The sequence below is a fragment of the Propithecus coquereli genome, unplaced genomic scaffold (genome assembly GCF_000956105.1).
Source record: "Propithecus coquereli isolate 6110/MARCELLA unplaced genomic scaffold, Pcoq_1.0 Scaffold237, whole genome shotgun sequence".
In the NCBI taxonomy this organism is placed as follows: domain Eukaryota; kingdom Metazoa; phylum Chordata; class Mammalia; order Primates; family Indriidae; genus Propithecus; species Propithecus coquereli.
In genome coordinates, this window is record NW_012147919.1 from 2,975,954 (window position 1) to 2,994,432 (window position 18,479).

The 18,479-nt window shown below is 46.5% G+C and overlaps 2 protein-coding genes across 2 annotated transcripts in view; both read left to right on the plus strand.

Annotated features, from left to right (window-relative positions):
* RTFDC1 (replication termination factor 2 domain containing 1) overlaps positions 1-9,445 on the plus strand; it is a 45,781-nt gene extending 36,336 nt beyond the window's left edge. Inside the window, exons 6-9 of the mRNA XM_012645852.1 lie at positions 4,328-4,441; positions 7,491-7,545; positions 7,651-7,746; positions 8,633-9,445. Of these exons, the coding sequence (XP_012501306.1) occupies positions 4,328-4,441; positions 7,491-7,545; positions 7,651-7,746; positions 8,633-8,811 (444 nt within the window). The 3' untranslated portion in view covers positions 8,812-9,445. The remainder of the gene's footprint in view (positions 1-4,327; positions 4,442-7,490; positions 7,546-7,650; positions 7,747-8,632) is intronic.
* Positions 9,446-12,708: 3,263 nt separating this feature from the next.
* Positions 12,709-14,359, plus strand: LOC105811591 (protein FAM209A-like). Its single transcript, XM_012645839.1, has 2 exons — positions 12,709-13,128; positions 14,096-14,359. Exons 1-2 carry the CDS (start codon positions 12,880-12,882, stop codon positions 14,357-14,359), a joined length of 513 nt encoding a protein of 170 aa, XP_012501293.1. The 5' UTR covers positions 12,709-12,879.
* The last annotated feature ends 4,120 nt before the right edge of the window (positions 14,360-18,479 follow it).

Here is an 18,479-nt window from a genome sequence, read left to right on the forward strand (position 1 = left end):
ACCTACAATAATCAAGATAGTGTGGTGCCAACATAAGGATGGGCATATAGATAAATGGAATAAAATTGAGAGTCCAGAAATTAATCCTCACATCTCTGGTCAATTGAATTTTGAAAAAGAGGCCAATACAATTCAATGGGGAAAAGAATAAATAGTCTTTTCAACAAATGGTGCAAATGGTACTGGGGTAACTGGGTATCCACATGCAGTAGAATGACTTTGGGCCCCTACCTTATAAAAATGTACTCGTAGTGGATAGCAGACCTAAATATCTGAGGTAATAAGCCTCTTAGGAGAAACACAGGAATAAATCTTCATGATCTTGGGTTAGGCAATTACCTATTAAATGTGATACCAAAAGCATAGGGGTAAAAGAGAAAATCGGTAAGTTGGATTTCATCAAAATCAAAACCTTTTGTGCTTCAAAGGACATCATCTAGAAAATAAAAAGACAACCCACAGAATGGGAAAAAAATATTTGTGAATCATATATTTGATAAGGGACTTGCTATGGTCTGAATGTTTATGCCCCCCGCCCCGTTCATATGTTGAAACCTAATCTCCAACCCAGTAGTATTAAAAGGTGGGGTCTTTGGGAGGTGATTGGGTCACGAGAGCTCTGCCCTGATGAATGGAATTAGTGCACCTATAAAAGGGGCTCGAGGAAGCCCTTTCCCCTTCCCCCTTCCCTTCTATGTGAGGACACATAAAAGGCTCCATCCGTGAGGAATGGGCCCTCACCAGACACCAAATCTGCTGGTGCCTTGATAGCGGACTTCCCAGCCTCCAGCACTGTGAACAAGAAATTTCTATTTATAAATTGTTAGGTATAAGGTATTTTGTTGTAGCAGTCTGAATGGACTAAGGCAGAACTTATATCCAGAATATACTGTGTGAAGAACTCCTACAACTCAACATTAAAGAGACAGATAACACAATTAAGAAATGGGCAAAGTACTTAAATAGACATTTCTCTAAAAAAGATATACAGATTGCCAATAAGCACATGAAAAGATGCTCATCATCACTGGTCATTGGAGGAAATGCATATTAAAACCACAATGAGATACAACTTTACACCCATTAGGATGGTTATAAATAAAAAGACAAGTGTTGGGAAAGACGTGGAGAAATCAGAATCTTCACGCATAGCTGGTAGGCATGTGAAATGGTGCAGAAGCTTTGGACAGTAGTCTTTTGAGAAAAAGATTTTCTCCGAAGGTTACACATAAAGTCAGTGGCTCACACCTGTAATCCTAGCACTTTGGGAGGCCAAGGTGGGAGGATGGTTTGTGGCCAGGAGTTCAAGACCAGCCTGAACATGAGCGAGACCCTGTCTTTACAAAAAATAGAAAAATTAGCCAGACATGGTGGCAAACACCTGTAGTTCCAGCTACTTGGGAGGTTGAGGCAGGCGGATCACTTGAGCCCAGGAGTTTGAGGCTGCAATGAGCTATGATCATGCCGCTGCACTCCAGCCTGGGTGACAGAGCAAGACCCTGTCTCAAAAAAGAAAAAAAAAAAAGGAAACCATAAAATCAGCATATAACTCAGGCATTCCATTCCCAGATAGCTACCCAGGAGAAATGAAAACATACGTCCACACAAAGACTTGCATGTGAATGTTCTTCAAGTGATCCTCCTGGCTCAGCCTCCCAAGTAACTGGGACCACAGGTGTACACCACCACACCAGCTAATTTTTCTTATTTTTTTAGAGACAGGGTCTTGCTATGTTGCCAAGACTAGTCTTGACCTTCTGGCCTTAAGCAGTCCTTCCTCCTTGGCCTCCCAAAGTGCTAGGATTACAGGTGTGAAACTCCACGCCCGGCCTACTTTTTTAAAAAAAATTGTCTATGTTTAAGGTGTACAACATGATGTTTTGATATACATATAGATAATGAAATGACTACTATAGCCAAGCAAATTAGCATATCCATCTCCTCACATAATTCCCTTTGTGTGTGTGGCAAGGGGTGGTAAGAGCGCCTGAAACCTTAGCAAATTTCCAGTTACAATACAATCATTAACTATAATCCTCATGCTATACACTAGATCCCTGACTTATTCACCCTGCGTAACTGCCACTTTGTACCCTTTGACCAACATCTCCGCATTTGCTCCCCTCTCCCAGTCCCTGGTAACTGTTCTACTCCGTTTCCATGTGTTTGATTGTTTTAGATTCCACATACAAGTGAAATCATGTGGCATTTTCCTTTGGTGTATTTCAGTTATCATGTCCTCAGGGTTCATCCATGTTGTCGAAAATGGCAGGATCTCCTCCTTTTTAGAGGCTGAATAATATTCCATTTTATGTATGTAAATACATGTGAGAGAGAGATATATATATATATATCGCAATTTCTTTATCCATTCATCTATTGACAGTTTGTTTCTATAGCGTTTACTTTTTACAGATGAGACTTAGGAAACCACGTAGAGGTTCTGACTGGGATGTGGCCCCAGATTTCCAGCTGGTGTTTGAGAGGCTGAGTGGCCGCGGGCTGGGGCTGCACGGGTGTGTTCCTGCTGCTGAGAACGGGGCGTTCAGACCTTGCTCTGTCACTGCCTTTTTCTTTTACAGGGGGTGGTGTGTGGGAGGGGGTTATAAAGAGTTCTTACATGAATGTGAGTATGTTCTGTAAATTAATCCTTTGAATGTTACATGTGCTGCAAATATTTTCTCTTAGCCTTTCGCTTAATATCCTTTCTGGTTGTTGTGACTTTGCCATGTAGAAGTTTGTAATTTTTACACAGTAAACCTTACTAACCTTTATGGCTTCTACCTCTTTCTAGCTTTAGATGACTTTTCTTACCCTAGTGATGAAACGCATTTCCTGTAAATTATTTTTATTCTCTTAAATTTTCCTTTTTTACATTTAGGTGTTTGTGGCTCTAATCCAGGGTTTCTCACCCCCAGCCTAGTGGCATGTTGGACTGGGCAACTGTCTGGGGTGGGAGTCTGTCCTGGACATCGTAGGATGTTTAGCAGCATCCCTAGCCTCTACCCACACCATGCCAGTAGCACCTGCATCCCAGGTGTGACAGCCAGATGTCCCCTGGGGAGCAGAATCGCCCCAGTTGAGAGCCACTGCACTTGGGTTAGACCACACCCTCTTTCTACAGCTGAGGAAACTGAGGCCAGAAAGGTGGTGGTATGGCCCGATCAAGGTGGCCTAGACAGGTCATGGCAGAAACTTCGGTTCAAAATGTAGGAGCGGGAACCGCCACCTCTCATTCTCATTTTTCTCCCTGTAATTCTGGCTCCTAGCCCAGGTCTGCAGGAGAACTGCGATATCAGGCACTGGGCCAGGTGCGGGGCCACAGCAGGGAAGACCACGTAGTTAGACACCATGACAAAGACAAGGACTTCAGGTTGTGATCAGTGCCATGGGGCAGACATAAAAGGGTCCTAGGACCCTGCAGGCAGGGGAAGGCAGCATCGTTCATAGTGTGAGCATGGGTGGCCGCTCTGGGGAGGTGACTCACTCACTGACAAATTTGTGAGGGTGGGCATGCCTCGGGGTGTGCACAGTGTATGTTTCTGCCACTGTGCTACTGTCCCGGTGGTCTAGAGCCTGCTCACAGTCTTATTCTACCAGGGTGTTTCAGGGGTCCCAAGGCAACACTTGTGCTTGGGGGGTTTCTAGGACTCACAGGACTTAGCATCTGGTTGTACCCTCAGCTGAGGCTGTAAGGATACACAGCCGGGGTTAAGGGAAAAGGCCGGGTGGTAGAGTCTGGAAGAATCCATGTGAGGCTTCCTCATGTGCTCTCCCTCCCTCAAGGGGACACAGAGGGAACACTTTCTTCAGCAACAAAAATGCAGCAACATGTGTGCGCTCTTTCTGCCCAGGCAAGCCAGACTCAGTGCCCAATATTTTTTAGCCAGAGGCAGGTTACATACCCTCTGCCTAGCATCTGCCAGAATTCCAGACTCTCCCAGAAGGAAAGCAGGTGTTCAGCATAAGCCACATTGTTTACATGAACAATTTGGGTACAGTGAGCCAAGCCACCCTTATCAGTTAAGAAATGGTGGAGCCCTCCCAAAATCCAAGTTCCCAGACACAGTCAGAGGCCAGCCTTGCAAGCAGGCTTTGTCAGAGACAGCACTCTTGGGCCTGCTGTGCTAACACTTCCCTGTGCACAGAAACTTCCCCAACCAGGGCTTTGCCCTGAAAGCTGACTCAAGCAAGACACAGGCAGGAAAACGGAAGAAATTTACCAAGAACTCGAGGGCCAGTGCCTGGGGCTAGGAGTGGGGGACTGAAGGGTGGCTTCCCTCTGCGCGGTTGACGGAATCTGTCTTCTCTTGTTGGCACTCTCCAGTGTGGGGCTGCCTTCCAGGAGGACGACGTCATCGTGCTCAATGGCACCAAGGAGGATGTGGAGGTGCTGAAGACAAGGATGGAGGAGAGAAGGCTGCGAGCGAAGCTGGAAAAGGTAATAGGAGGAGTTGCCTCTGCCTCTGACCTTGCAGGCGTCTTGGGCAACATAGAGTCTTCAGGCTCTGCCCAGCCTCTGCCCCAGAGCCAATTGCACAGCACCAAACTGCACGTTACGGGCAGCTGCTTAGGGGTTTGCAGTGATCAAGGCGATTTTTATAACCTAGAAAAGCCTGGCCTCTGAAAACAGATTCCAGTCATGGCTCGGCCACGGCCTGGCTGTGCCGGGCACAGCAGTTCTGCCTTTCCACGCTCAGCTTCGTCGTCAGTGAAGTAGGATAGTAACAGCACCTGTGTAGGACATGGGGCTGGCAGGAGGATTCAAAGGATCATGCCCCCAAAGCTCCAACACTGAGCACAGCCCTAGAGAGCCCTCAGAGAAAGACAGCAACCACAATTGCTGTCACTGTCACTGATTTTAAGAGTATGTACTTGGTTTCCATAACTTGTAAAACAAGGGAAAAGTGAAAAGTCACCATCATCCCAGCAAATCTAAAGATCATGTGCTGCCCAGATCTGAACGTGCACAAGACTCACCCAGCAACTTGGGTTCTGACAGGCCTAGGTGGGCTCTGGGAGCCTGCCTTTCTCACCCACTCCTGGGCCATGTGGATGCAGCCCCTCGAGGACCACACTTTGAGGAGCAAGGAGCTAAGTAGCCTTCCCGCACATGGGAGCTGTCTCCCTCACCTTCTGCTGGAGGGGCGGGGTCACGGTGAGAGGCGCTGTGGCTCTCCAGAAGGGCGCCCAGCGACACACTGCTGGTTATGAGACTGAAGCTCTGGTGAATGTGTGAATGTTAAGGCTTTGTTTTGTGGTCCAGGTTTGGAACCACATTCCAGAAGCAATGGAAAGCATTACTCAATGTTATAACGAGCAGGCTCAATACAATGTATCGGCTAAGAGACCATTCAGTGTGCCATCAATTGTGACTCCTGCAGTCAATTTTATTAACTGTTAAGTGTTTCCAGATGGTAGTCACGTAATGCAGGTCTTTTGTGAATGGCAAATTTTTCATTCTGTAAAAAAAAGTTAGGCTCAGGGTAGAAAACTGGGGAGAAAACTTTATATGATCAGAACTAAGGCAAAAGAATGCTTAAGTATTAGAAAATTAATTTCAATATCCTGAGGACATAAAATTTTCAAAAAAACAAAATGCCCTGCCTTTGCATGGGTGTGCATTTACCAGTGTCAGTCTAAGGTGAGAGTGATGTCATAGTTTAAGATTTTTCAGAGGTTTAGGGTTTTTTTTTTATTGTAATGGAAGAAGGGAAAGGACCATATCACCCTAAAATAATATATAATTCATGCTTGTGAGGCTTAAAGCTGATGCATGAGCACACGGTAGCAGTGTTCTCATTTTGCATAGATCTGGAATGATCAGCAAGAAGCGGATCCATTTGCATTTACTCCTTTTATCATTTTGCTTGGGTAGAAAATAACGCACGGAAATGGTTCTATGGTACAAAGAATTGTGCCCGGTCTTTGTAAACAAAAGCCAATACAAATATGCTGTGGACCAGTTTTATAAGGTGTTAACACAACATTCACAAGAAATACTTAAAGGGCTACTTCAGCATCTAAGTGCTGCATTAAAGTTAAAAAACAAATATATACATAAGCGTGTTAACTCTAAGTTGGTTTTCTAAGTTACTACAATTTCATTATCGTAAGAGAATGAAGAGCAGAAAAGAAGGAAAAAAGAAAGCTTGAGATATTTTTGACAAACTCCTTTCTGATGGTCCCCAAAAGGCCCCCTTGTTCTTCATTGCTACCATTGAGCAAGCTCAGTTTTTAAAAAACACAAAAGAGAAAAATTGCATTTTAAAGGAAGCTACTGGAGATTTTCATAAAGCCTGTGACGATTTTACTTCAGTGAGTTTTCTCTGTCACAGACTTCCTGCCAAGTTGTTCAAAGCCCAGTGGAACTAAGATGCCCCTCTCTGTAAAATACTCACCAGAGCTTCTGGGAATGCCTCTTAGATACTGCTACCAGGATACCAAAATATTTCCCAAATACACTCGCAGCTGGAAGTAGGACACAGCATTTCCTCTAACTCCTCATTGCTCATGTTTTCAGATAACCTCAGCTGCTAACAAAGGGCTTAGATATCAATAAATGGTTGTTTCTGTTGTTTGAAGGACGGAGGATCAGCCTTCACAAATTTGAGGGCATGCAATGTATGTGTGAAATGAAGAGAAAGTTTTTGTTCTGTACAGAGTTATAAATCACACTGCATGTATATGTTACAAGTTCAAGGCCATTGCCTGAGAAATTCTCTTTTCCAATGTTTTCTGGTGATGGGGGCCTTCTGAAGTATTTAGACTGCGTATCTTTAGCGCCACCTTTTGGATATTTAGGAAACTGACACTTTTAAAGTAAATTGAACAAAGTCCTGTTTGTCGTGTCTGCGATTGAATCGGTTCAAACACAGCTGTGTAGTTTTAGAATGGTTAGTTCATTTTTTCTTCGTGCTGACAAAAATATCTATTATGAGTAACAAAATTCCAATGCCTAAAAATCTAACAAGAATAATGCAGAGTTTATGACAATTAGCTAAAATGTCCTCAAGCACTTATAGTTAAGTAAATATCAAAGCAGTTTGACAGCTTTGAAAAAGAATTATTAATACTGGAATGGGTAAGATTTAGTACCTGTATGTGCTGGCTGGACTTTGCATATTTATATATACTTTATGTTATTACTCATTTAACTGCTCTGTTGTGTACAGTAGTCAACATTGGCATTACAGAAATCTGTCATCTTCATAAAAATGTTTGAGAATGTGATTTTTGGAATGTAAATATAAAACTAAGCAAGATCTTTACAAATATACTCTGTGTGAAACAGAAGTGTGTAACTGGAAACATGCAAAGGATTAAGGTTTAGAATTTATGAATATCAGAGTCTTCTTCAGGATGAGTTACCTGCCTTACGTAACCTGCATCGGCCTGTCCAACAGCGTCCCGGGACAGTGGGCAGCCACACTGGCACCGAAACAGAGTGAGTCTGAGCACATCCTCCAACGTCCTCTTTCTTTTTACAGAAAACAAAGAAACCCAAAGCAGCAGAGTCCATTTCAAAATCAGATGTTGTTGAAGGTAAGATATTATAAGAGGTCCTTATTTTAGCAAAATAAAACTGTAGGGCTGTTTCCTAAAATAAGGTCATGCTTTTATTTTGTTTTGTTTTTGTTTCTTTTACAGAAGCCCCAGGGCCATCAAAAGTTAAGGCAGGGAAGCCTGAAGAAACCAGCCTTGATTCTAGAGAGAAAAAAACCAGCTCTGCTCCCAGGAGCGCAGGTGGGTCCTACCGCAGCAACAGTGAGCTCTTCAGGCAGCTGGAAACCCAGGGCTCGTGTCCTGGTGCCACTGCAGTGAGTGGAAGAGAAAACCCAAGCTCATCCCAGGTCATGTCTCTAGATGGCCATCGAGCTCTCCCGAGGGGGTAACTAAGACATATTTAACACACCCCTTCATCAGGAGCCCTGGCAGGATTGACGGGGTCTGGGTACAAACGCTGATCGTTCAGTTTTCCTGTTGAGTAAGCACTTGGTGTCGAGCTTTAGAGGCTGCACCAAGAACTGGCTTAGGGATTGGGCAGGAATATTCCCAACATCTAAATGGTTGGGGTTGTCACAGGCTGCACACGTGCCGCTCAGAGTCCCTTCCCTCTGCCTGTCTCTTGGCCGAGGGTCACAGTTTCTCCTGAAACTCAAGTATATTTAACTCATGGAAAATAACGTTTATTTCACAAAAAGAAAGATTCATTATATAAAAGAATGTGTGGTCTGGTCTTGTGTTATAAATAGCATCCACAATGGCGGATGGTTCTAGACCTGGCGCTACGTGGTGGGGGTGTCACTCAGGCTCCTGTGCCTCCATTTCCTCCCCGTAAAGCAGGCCGCGCCGCGTGAGGACAATCTAATTTAACCCATTTGTGGTGCTGGGACCAGTGCCTAGCACAGAGCAAGGAGTGGTTAGTGGGATATTAAATGATAGTTTTCAGTGTCGTAGCTGTCTGTTTTGTGGGAGCTGGCAAGTAAGGTCATTATGTGCTTTAGCGTTCACCAGAGCAAGTAGGAGAACACCTGGGCGCAGCAACTGACGTGCTTCCCGTCCGAGAATTCCACGTTTGGAATGATCTTTAGTCCCAACCCTAAAGATTTTGGCTTTTCATTTTTTCCAGCAACAAATGAGAGCTCTTCTGGAAAAGCCAAGAAGCCCCCGTGTGGGGCCATGAAGAGGTCTATTGCTGAGAGCGAAGAATCGGAAGCCTACAAGTCCCTCTTCACCACCCACAGCTCAGCCAAGCGCTCCAAGGAGGAGTCGGCCCACTGGGTCACCCACACGTCCTACTGCTTCTGAAGCCCACGCCTGCGCTCCTCCCTCCAGGAAGGTTCTTTTAGTTTCCCTGTAAGCCGGTTGTTGTGATTCTCTGATCGTAGTGTGTATTCTGTGGTGTCATTCCTTTGCACGGTGTCATAAACTTGTCCTCACCAACCTCGGAGCAGGTGTGGTCACTCTTGCTGTGAGGCGCATTGGTTCTCCGGGGCCACGGTGAGTGGCTGCAGCGTGACTGTCCACCTCTCCTGCAGGCCCGAGTTCACACTCGCTTCCACCTGCAGGTGCCCTTGGACTGTTCCACAGCCGGCCAGGAAGTCGTGTTGGCTGCACTTCTTATGCTTGCAATCACGAGAGACTCGAGGTTTCTTCTGGGTGTGTGATTGGCTCATTTTGACTAAAATTTTAATGATTTTGCTGCCAGTGGTAAATTAAGTAGGGCAAGTGAAGCTGAGCTTTCAAAGGGACGAATTTCGAATACGCTCTGCCTCCTGGAGGCTCTGAAGGGCCTCGTCCCTCTGCTCCCGCCCTGGAAGGAGCTGGGAGCCCTGCTCTCTGGGGCGCAGGGAGTCTTCCCTGTCTCTTTGTTTGGAAGGTAGCAGAGACTTAGCTGGGCACCTAATGATTTGGTACAAAAATAAAGCTGCTCCGCCTTTTCTCTCATCTGTCTGTACTTTTTCCTGCCCTGCCTTGCACTCACGCTTTGGTAAGGACAGGGCAGCCTTTGCCCCGATGGTGATGGGGTCACCCACGACATCCTACGCATTCCACCTTGCCTCCCCTTGGCAAAAGGTAAAAGGGGGAGTTGTACATAAAGTTGGTACATTTTCTCCATCCGTGGTGTGTGTTGAAGTCAATAGTTACTGAAACTTCTCATGAGACTGTTGGTGATGGACCAAGAGCCCCCAAGCCTGAACACTGCTAGAAAGTGCTAGAACGTACGTGGTGGTATCATTGAGATGATTCTCTGTACTGGATCCGATCCCAGGGCCCTGGGTTTCCTTCAGAAGCAGGAGAAGGAGCCGGGGAGGACGGCGAGAGGGTGGGAGGCGAACAGGCGGGGTCTGTGTCCCACACGGACATGGACACGGTGGGGGCATTCCAGGGAGTTGGGGGAACCCCTGTGCTTTCCGAAACCCCGTGCGGTTCTCTGCTTCACAACGATGGGAAGGTTTGGCCCCAAGGACATTTTGACATTGTCTCTATGGAAGCATTTTAATCAGAATTATATTAACCAATGAATTTTTGTTGTGGACTTTTCCAGAATAAACTCGAGTTAGCCATTTTATTTCCCTGATCAATTTTCTACACAGCCCAGTTAAACCATTTGCTAGTTGCTGGGTTTTTTTCCTTTCTTTTGTTAAATTATTTTCGTAACAATTTGTTCCTTTTTTAATCGGTTACAATTATTTTCTCTCATAATCCATTCTTCCTTATTTTAACTTTACAAAGAAAACTTGACCAATCCTTTTAGTCAAATTTTACTTATTACAGCTTCTGCCATCATGAGGTATTCTTGTTATTTTCATGACCTTTCTTTCTACCAAGTTCAATATTCCTAATTTTAGCCTTAATCAACTTTGTTTTGCATTGATTATTTTGACTGTGTCCAGTTTTTTCCAGTAACCCAGGCAACAGTGTGCTCAACATCAAAAACTTCAGTATCTCCAGTTGCTGTGCTTCCCTCCCCCGCCCCCGGGGTTATCCATGGGGGAGGGAGAAGGGCTTCTCCGGAGGGTCCTAGCCAGCCTTTAACATTTAGCAAAGGCATCGCTCCTACCCCACTGTACCCACCTCCTGCAAGTGCCCGGCGTGATGGCACCGAGGGTGGGCAGAGCTCGTGGCTGGTGTGGTGTTCAGGGCTCCCCAGAGGAGCCAGGCACTGACACGCCTCATCTGCTGGGGCTGCGCAGCGACCCAGTGAGATGGGACAGTGGCCGTCACCCCGTCCTACAGGTGAGACGCTGAGGCTTTGCTGTTCTGCTGGTCACGCCCCTCACCAGGCTGTGTCTCCCGTAAGTCTTCCACAAATACGTCGGTGGGGGCTGCGGGAGGCTCCCGCACAGGGTTCTGGGGCCATGTTTCAGGCGCTGGGCCAGACAGGCAAGAGGAGATCCGCCTGCTTCCTCCTCTGCCTGCCCAGGCCCAGGCCGCTTTTCCAGAGGTGAGGGAGCTGGGAGGAGAAAACCGAGAGGATGAAGAGACTCTAAAATGTGTCTGTTTAGCTTCCCACTGTCCTTTATTCCCAAGAAATGAAATTAATGCCTCCTAATGCCTCCCCAATGAACTGAGAAGATTGTCGCTCAACCCCATGAACCTTTTGACCCGGAGAGAAGTTTGGCTCCAAGATCTTCCTAGCGCTTACCTGTCTTTCCACAGGTCCTGTTCTGTTGAAAAGTAATCTAGGCTTTCGAGCACAATGCAGAAAAAATGTAATTCCTACTGTTAAATACACATGAACATTTCCAAATTACGAAAATCATGTGTGACAGAGCTTCCCAGGCATTCCTGTTGTTTGGGGTCATTCATGTCACTAAGTCTGTTCGCCCCTCACTGTATCAAGACACCATAACTACCATATTGCAGAGCGCGATCACAGGCAGTTGACTTAAAATACAGGCTGTGTGTGGTCACGGGCCCCTCGGGACACTCGGCGGTCGGCGCTCAGAGCAGCCGGAATGGGGAGACTGGGAGCGGGACGCTGGATGCCAAAGACGCGCTTCCAAACTGAGGTTGGGCGCCCTCCTCACACGGGCCACTCTGAAGTCCCAGCCGCTAGGGGAGGGTGCCTGGGTTCAGTGGCGGTGCCTGTTTGCTCACCGGCCCTTAGGACCTGCCAGGAAGCCCCCACCCTCCAGCCCATGCTGAGCTGTGCTCCTGCAGAGGAATCTGTGCAGCACCGGGCCCCTTTTGGTTTTCCAGAACAGTCTCATGGAACGTCTTTGTTGCTCCCCTGGGCTCAACACAGGTTAAGGCACGATGAGGGTGCCCAGCAGACCCGTGATTATTCTTGTAGACTCAGCAGAAAGTTGAACTCCTTCCTTAGGAAGATTGCTCTACGGGTGACCCTGGGGAACAAGTGCAGGCCTGCTGTTCCGTTAACCAGGAGTTCTTGCTTCGTGGCATTTAACAACTGATGGTTTCAGATACGCCGGTGAGTCCTAGGTTTATTCCCAGCATCGGGCTTTGTCGTCAGACAGGCTGTTCCTTCTTGCTTGGGGTCTTCACACGGGCCTAGATGGCAGCCCCCTCCCCATGTTACCCAGCCACCTCCTAATCATCTCTCAAGCTCTACCCAGATATCTTTTTTCTGGAAAGTCTTCCTGCATGACCTAATATAGAGCAGTCGCTTTATTCTTGTCTCCAAAGTTCTGTTCTTATCACAAGTTTAATTAAGTAAAATATGCTCTTAGCTCAGGGACTACACCCTCTGGTGGGGTGGTGTGAGGTGATAGGGAGGGGACTGTGGAGAGAACACGGCCACCAAAGGCAGCTCCTGCCTAGCTCCAGCAGGGTGGCCTCGTGGGAGTGTGGGCCCAGTGCTACCAGCAAGGAAGCCAGAAATCTGGAGTTCTTAAATGAAGTTCCCTTCAACATGTAAAGCTGGCAAATAAAATTATTTTTAGAAACAATGTAGGCCAAACAAAATACATCAGCGGCTCTTAGTTTGTAGCCTGTGGTTTAATATCTTTCTTTTCCACTGGGCTCTCAGCTCCACGGAGGCGCATTGTGTCTTTCCGCTGCTCACCACAAGGTCCGGATCAAACAAATGAAAAACAGAAATAGCCGATGTCCTCTCCCCACAGAGCCCTGGGGTCGGAAAGAATGTACAGGCAAGCAGATGGCATCCCCTCTTCCCCATCCTCTCTCTTTTGTTGCCTGCTGGAAATTTCTCCATCTCCCTTTAAGTCCTCCCAGGCTACCACTGTGAACCTCATTATCCTGTACCCCGAAGTCATCACAATGGCCAGGTGGGCTCTGGCTCAGGGCCCTCTGTGACATCACCAACGTCCCATCCCTGGGGGCCTGTCTCCCAGTTGCGAGGACAAGCAAACCCACCATGAGCGACTTCCTCCCCTGCCTCTGCTCACCATGCGGACGCTGAAATGGTTCTTGTTCCTGCCTCTGTGCTTCTCCTGCGGCTACGCCTTCATGTTTTCTTCTCTGAGAGATGAGGCCAATGAACCCCAGGGGAAGGTGCCTTGTGGGGGGCACTTTCGGATCAGGCAGAATCTACCGGAGCATGCCCAAGGCTGGCTTGGGAGCAAGTGGCTGTGGCTTTTTTTCGTTTTTGTGCTCTATGTGATACTGAAGTTTCGAGGAGAGAGTGAGAAGAATAAGGTAAGGATAAAAAAAAAGTAAGGTTTTTTTGTACACCGCATTGATGCAATCTCAGACTCGGAGAAACAGATGCTCTAGTCAGTTTAGGCAGGACTGTTAAGTGTGATGAATTTGGATGCAAAGTACCTACCTCATGGTGCTGGGCAAAGTTGGCAAATTTGCTTCCCGACATATCCTTAGTGAAGACAGTAGTCCCCAAATCCAAAGAGGTTGGGACAAGCAGTTGAAAATGACCTTTTGCTTATTGGCTTGCAATTGTTCCTGTTAAGTGAATTTTTGCAAGTTGAGAAGAGATTCAAGAATTTATGGTGTGTTTCAGAAGGTTTCAACATTATTCACAGAGACAGATTCCCTGTCCCCTGATTTTTAAAATTTTCCTAGTGTTTGACTTATTACAAATTTTTGAACTCAGTGGAAATGGTGTCGTTGTCCCAAGGAAATATGAGTCCTGTACTAAAGGGATAAAGGTGTAAAGCAGTAACAACTGGTTCCCAAAGTGACTAAACAATTCTTTCAGGTAGAAGGGGACAGGGAGGGAAATACTGCAGTGTGTTCTCTCTTGGATAGAGCCAACACTTTATGATACTGTGTCCAAACTGGCTAGAGCAGGGGTTGGCAAACTTTTCCTGCAAAGGGCCAGATAGTAAAGATTTTCAGCCTGGTGAGCCATATGGTCTTTGTTGCAACTACTCCACTCTGCTGTCGTAGGGTGAAAGCAGCCATAGACTATATGCGCATGAATAAGCATGGCCGTGTTCCAATAAAACTTTATTTACAATAACAGATGGGGGCTAGATTTGGCCATAGTTTGCCAACGCCTGGACGAGAGCAATGCCAGAGGCTTCTCTTAGATGCCTGGACTAGAGCGATGCCAGAGCCTTCTCTTAGATGAGCCCAACTCTCTCGGAACTGTGTCAAAACCAGCAAAGTCAACGGTATTACTCACCTTGAATATCTTTCTTGACAGGAGCAGAATCCTCCTGCCCTTCGAGGCTGTTCGTTACGCTCTCCACTAAAGAGAAATCAAAATGCTTCCCCCAGCAAAGACTATGCATTCAATACCTTAACCCAACTCGAGATGGACCTTGTGAAATTTGTGTCCAAGGTGCGGAATCTTAAGGTCGCCATGGCAACTGGCAGTAACCTCAAGCTTCCAAGCTCAGAGGTACCCACAGTTCCACACAATAATATTACAATATATGAGATATGGGGAGAAGAAGACTCTGACTGAATGGATTTGTGTCAAAGTAGGAGAGAAAAAAGTTTGAGTGTTGACAAACAGTATGCAAACTAATAAAACTATTCTGAAGAAAAAGAATTCCCGCATGAGACCTTGCTTGTTTTTTTTTTAACTAGAAGAAAAAGATGGTTATGATACAGTAGCCATAGCAGTTCTTGTTTGTTTTGTCTTTCTTACTCCCTCTGGAGCTGCGGGGGGTGAGAAGTGTATCGAAAGCTACACAGAGAGAGGCACACGACGGCATTCTTGACTTCGGTGCAGGGGGCCCTGTAGGATGATGAGGCTGTGGGAATTTGGGGTAGGATACTCACATCATGGTCACAGAAACTCTTGTTTTCTTCTTCGTAGTATCTGTGCAAAATAAGGAACCGATTTTTATCTTTATGATTTACTACATTACAAAGGACAACTTTACAGATTTAAAATCATATAATTAGGGATATATTCTAGAATCATTTGATTTTCTTACTACTAGAAAAGTTATTTTATTCATTCCATCATATGGATTCCGTGTACTGACTTTGTCTTCTACAAAACTAGCAGTTACATGTGTCGATAGTTGGATTAAGAAAAAGAACAATTCATACTTTCAGTGTCATTGGCATTTTGGATACAGATGAGCTATCCAGGGGCTCCGAGATCAGTTCATATGTTCTTTATAATACTTATTAAAAATACAGATTTTTGGCCAGGCGTGGTGGCTCACGCCTGTAAACCTAGCACTCTGGGAGGCCGAGGTGGGAGGATTGCTTGAGCTCAGGAGTTCAAGACCAGCCTGAGCAAGAGCAAGACCCCGTCTGTACTATAAATAGAAAGAAATTAGCCAAACAACTAGAAATAGAAAAAATTAGCCGGGCACGGTGGCACGTGCCTGTAGTCCCAGCTACGCGGGAGGCTGAGGCAGGAGGATCGCTTGAGCCCAGGACTTTGAGGTTGCTGTGAGCTAGGTTGACGCCACGGCACTCTAGCCCAGGAAAGAGAGTGAGACTCTGTCTCAAAAAAAAAAAAAAAAAAAATACAGGTTTTTGGCATGGTGGTATGGCTAATGGAACTCTACATTTACTCAAGGCTGTAAAACTGGCTTCCTAACCCCTGGGTCCAGCTTCCCTTGCCTGGGCCAGTCTGATGGTTTTGTAGACGTGCTTATGCAGGCCCAGAGAGGGAAGTCAGCTGTGGGAAACCACAGAAATTTCTTTATATTCACTTCAGTCCGAATTTCTGTGTTTCTGACAGAGAAGTCCTGAGTCTCTGTCACCTCCCTTCCAGCCACAACAAGTTCCTTCCCACTATTGGAGCAGAGTCTACAGGATCTGTCCACTCCCAGCTGCACCATGCCAAGCTCATTTCTGCCTCAGGGCCTTTGCACATGGCCTCTCTCTGGGGGGTTTCCTCCAGATACCACGTTGCTGGCTGCTATGCCTGTCATTCTGGTCTTTGCTCAGCAGTTGCTCCTCAGAGAGGCCCTTCCTGACCACCCAGCTAAAGGAGCCCCTCCTGTCTCTCTTACCACATTATCCTGCTTTATTTTCTTTGTAGCACCTGTTGCTATGGGACATTATGCTTTTTATTAACCTGTTTCTTGTTTTTCCCCATAGACAAGGACTGTGATATTGTGATTCATAATAAGAAATGGATATTTGGTCTTTGTCCCTCCCCGTTTCCTGGCACATGACTCCTAAAACCCCTGGAATCTCCAAAGCAATGACTGGTGGCTGGGGGCTCCCTGACAGCCTCAGGATGGGGGCTGGTTGCCAGGGGAACGGGCCCTGTGATTAGTTCCATCCCTCCACCTCCGGGGAGGGAAGAGTGGGTAAAGGTGGAGCTGATCACCAGTGGCCAATGACATAATGGCTCATGCCTACAGAACGAAGCCTCCATAGAACCCAGAAGGACAGGGTTTGGAGATTGGGATGGCTGAACTTGCGGGTTCCTGGAGGGTGCTGTGCCCGGAGAGGGCTTGGGAGCACCACGTGCCTTCCCTCAGGCCTTGCCCTGTGTCTCTCTTCCATCTGGCTGTTCATCTGTGTCCTTTGTAACATCTGTATAATAAATGAGTAAACATGGGAAAAGTACTTCCCTGAGTTCTGTGAGCTGCTGTAGCAAATTAATCAAACCAGAGGAGGGGTCATGGAACTCCCAATTTATAGCCGTTGGTCAGAAGGTCAGATTGACTTGGGGCTTGCAATTGTCATTGGAAGTGGGGAGCGGTCTCGGGAACGGAGCCCTCCACCTGTGGGATCCGACACTGTCCCAGGTAGACGGTGTCAGAATAGAATGAGTCAGACGACACCCAGCTGATGTCCACTGGGGAATTGCCTGGTGTGTGGGAAAACCCCCGCGTGCATTGGTGAGCAGAGTGGACTGTGGCGCGTGTGAGAGCAGGAGAAGTGGTTTTGTTTTCTTGTCTTTTCTAGGGATGTGTCCATCGTGTTTGCTGCCACAGCCTCAGAATCTGGAACAGGGCTTGGCGTATAGTACTCAATATAAATTTTTTAAAAGCCTTTTATTTTGGACTCATTTCAGACTTATAGAAAAGTCGCAACAGTAGTGTGGAGAGGTCCCGTGTACCTTTCACCCGACTTTCCCTAATGACGACATCCTACCCGACCACAGTACAAACAGGAACACCCGGAACTCAGTACGCTACTGCTCACAACTGGATGTGAATTTCCTTCCTGAATGCAATTCACTCCATTAATGTCCTCTCTCTGTTCCAGAACCAGCCCAGCACCCCACACTGCATCGACTTACTCCTCCTGGGTCTCCTCTAAGGTGTGACAGTCCTCAGTCTTTCCTTGTGTTCACGACTTTGACAGGGATTTGGCACAGCTGGCCATTGAACAACACAGGAGTTGGGGTGCCCTTAGCCTCCTGTGCAGTTGAAAATCCATGTAAACTTTGGACTCCCAGCTGTTGGCCGGCAGCCTTACCATTAACACATATTTATACATTAAAAAAATCATAAGGAAAAGAAAATGTATTTACTATTCATGAAGCCTAAGTGGATCATAAAGGTCTCTTCATCCCCATCATCTTCACGTTGAGTCGGCTGAGGAGGAAGAGAAGGGGTTGGTCTTGCTGTCTCGGGGCTGGCAGAGGAGGAAGAAAATCTGCAATAAGTGAACCCACACAGTTCAGACCCATGTTATTCAAGGATCAACTGTAGAATGAAGAATAGTGATCAAAGACCGGCCTGTAATCCCAGCACTCCGGGAGGCGGAGGTGGGAGGATCGCTTGAGGTCAGGAGTTCGAGACCAGCCTGAGCAAGATCAACACCCTGTCTCTACCAAAAATAGAAAAAATAGCTAGGCGTGATGGCATGCACCTGTACTTGGGAGGCTGAGGCAGGAGGATCGCTTGAGCCCAGGAGTTGGAGGTTGCAGTGAGCTATGATGATGCCACTGCTCTCTACCTGGATCAACAGAGCGAGACTCTGTCTCAAAAAAAAAAAAGAATAATGATCAGTGATTTGGTAGAATGTCCCTCCATTTGCGTTTGAAGGATGTTTTCTCATGCTAGGAATGAGGTTTTGCATTTGTGGTGAGAATCCCAGAGAAGTGTCATAGTGTCCTCAGGGCATGTCATCAGGGCTTGTGTGTGCTCCCGTCACCCTGGATATTAACCGTGATCATTGGACCAAGGTGGTGTTTCTGGGTTTCTGCACTGTAAGGTTACCTTTCCCTTTGTAGTTAATAAACATGTGAGGGCAGATACCTTGAGATTATACAAATCCTGCCTCCTCAAACTGCCGCTCGCTAATCTGAGCAGGCCTCAGTGGGCATTGTCTGCAGCCATTATTTCAGTGGTGTCTGGAGTTTTCCTGATGGTGATTTCAGTTTTCCTCTTTCCTTCTACATTTATTGATTGAAATTCTGCCCTAAGGAAGAGTTGTCCCTTCTCCATTAATTGATTGATTGATTTCGGTATGGACTCAGGGGTATTTACTTTATTCTATTAAATCTGATACTTCTGTTATTTATCTTCTTGCTCAAACTTTCTCAGCTTTGGCCATTAGGAGCTCCTTCAGGTTGGCACTTGTGTCCTTTGAACAAGCCCATCCTCTTTTGAGCAATTCCTTACTTTCTGGCAACCGAAGATGTTCCGGGCTCA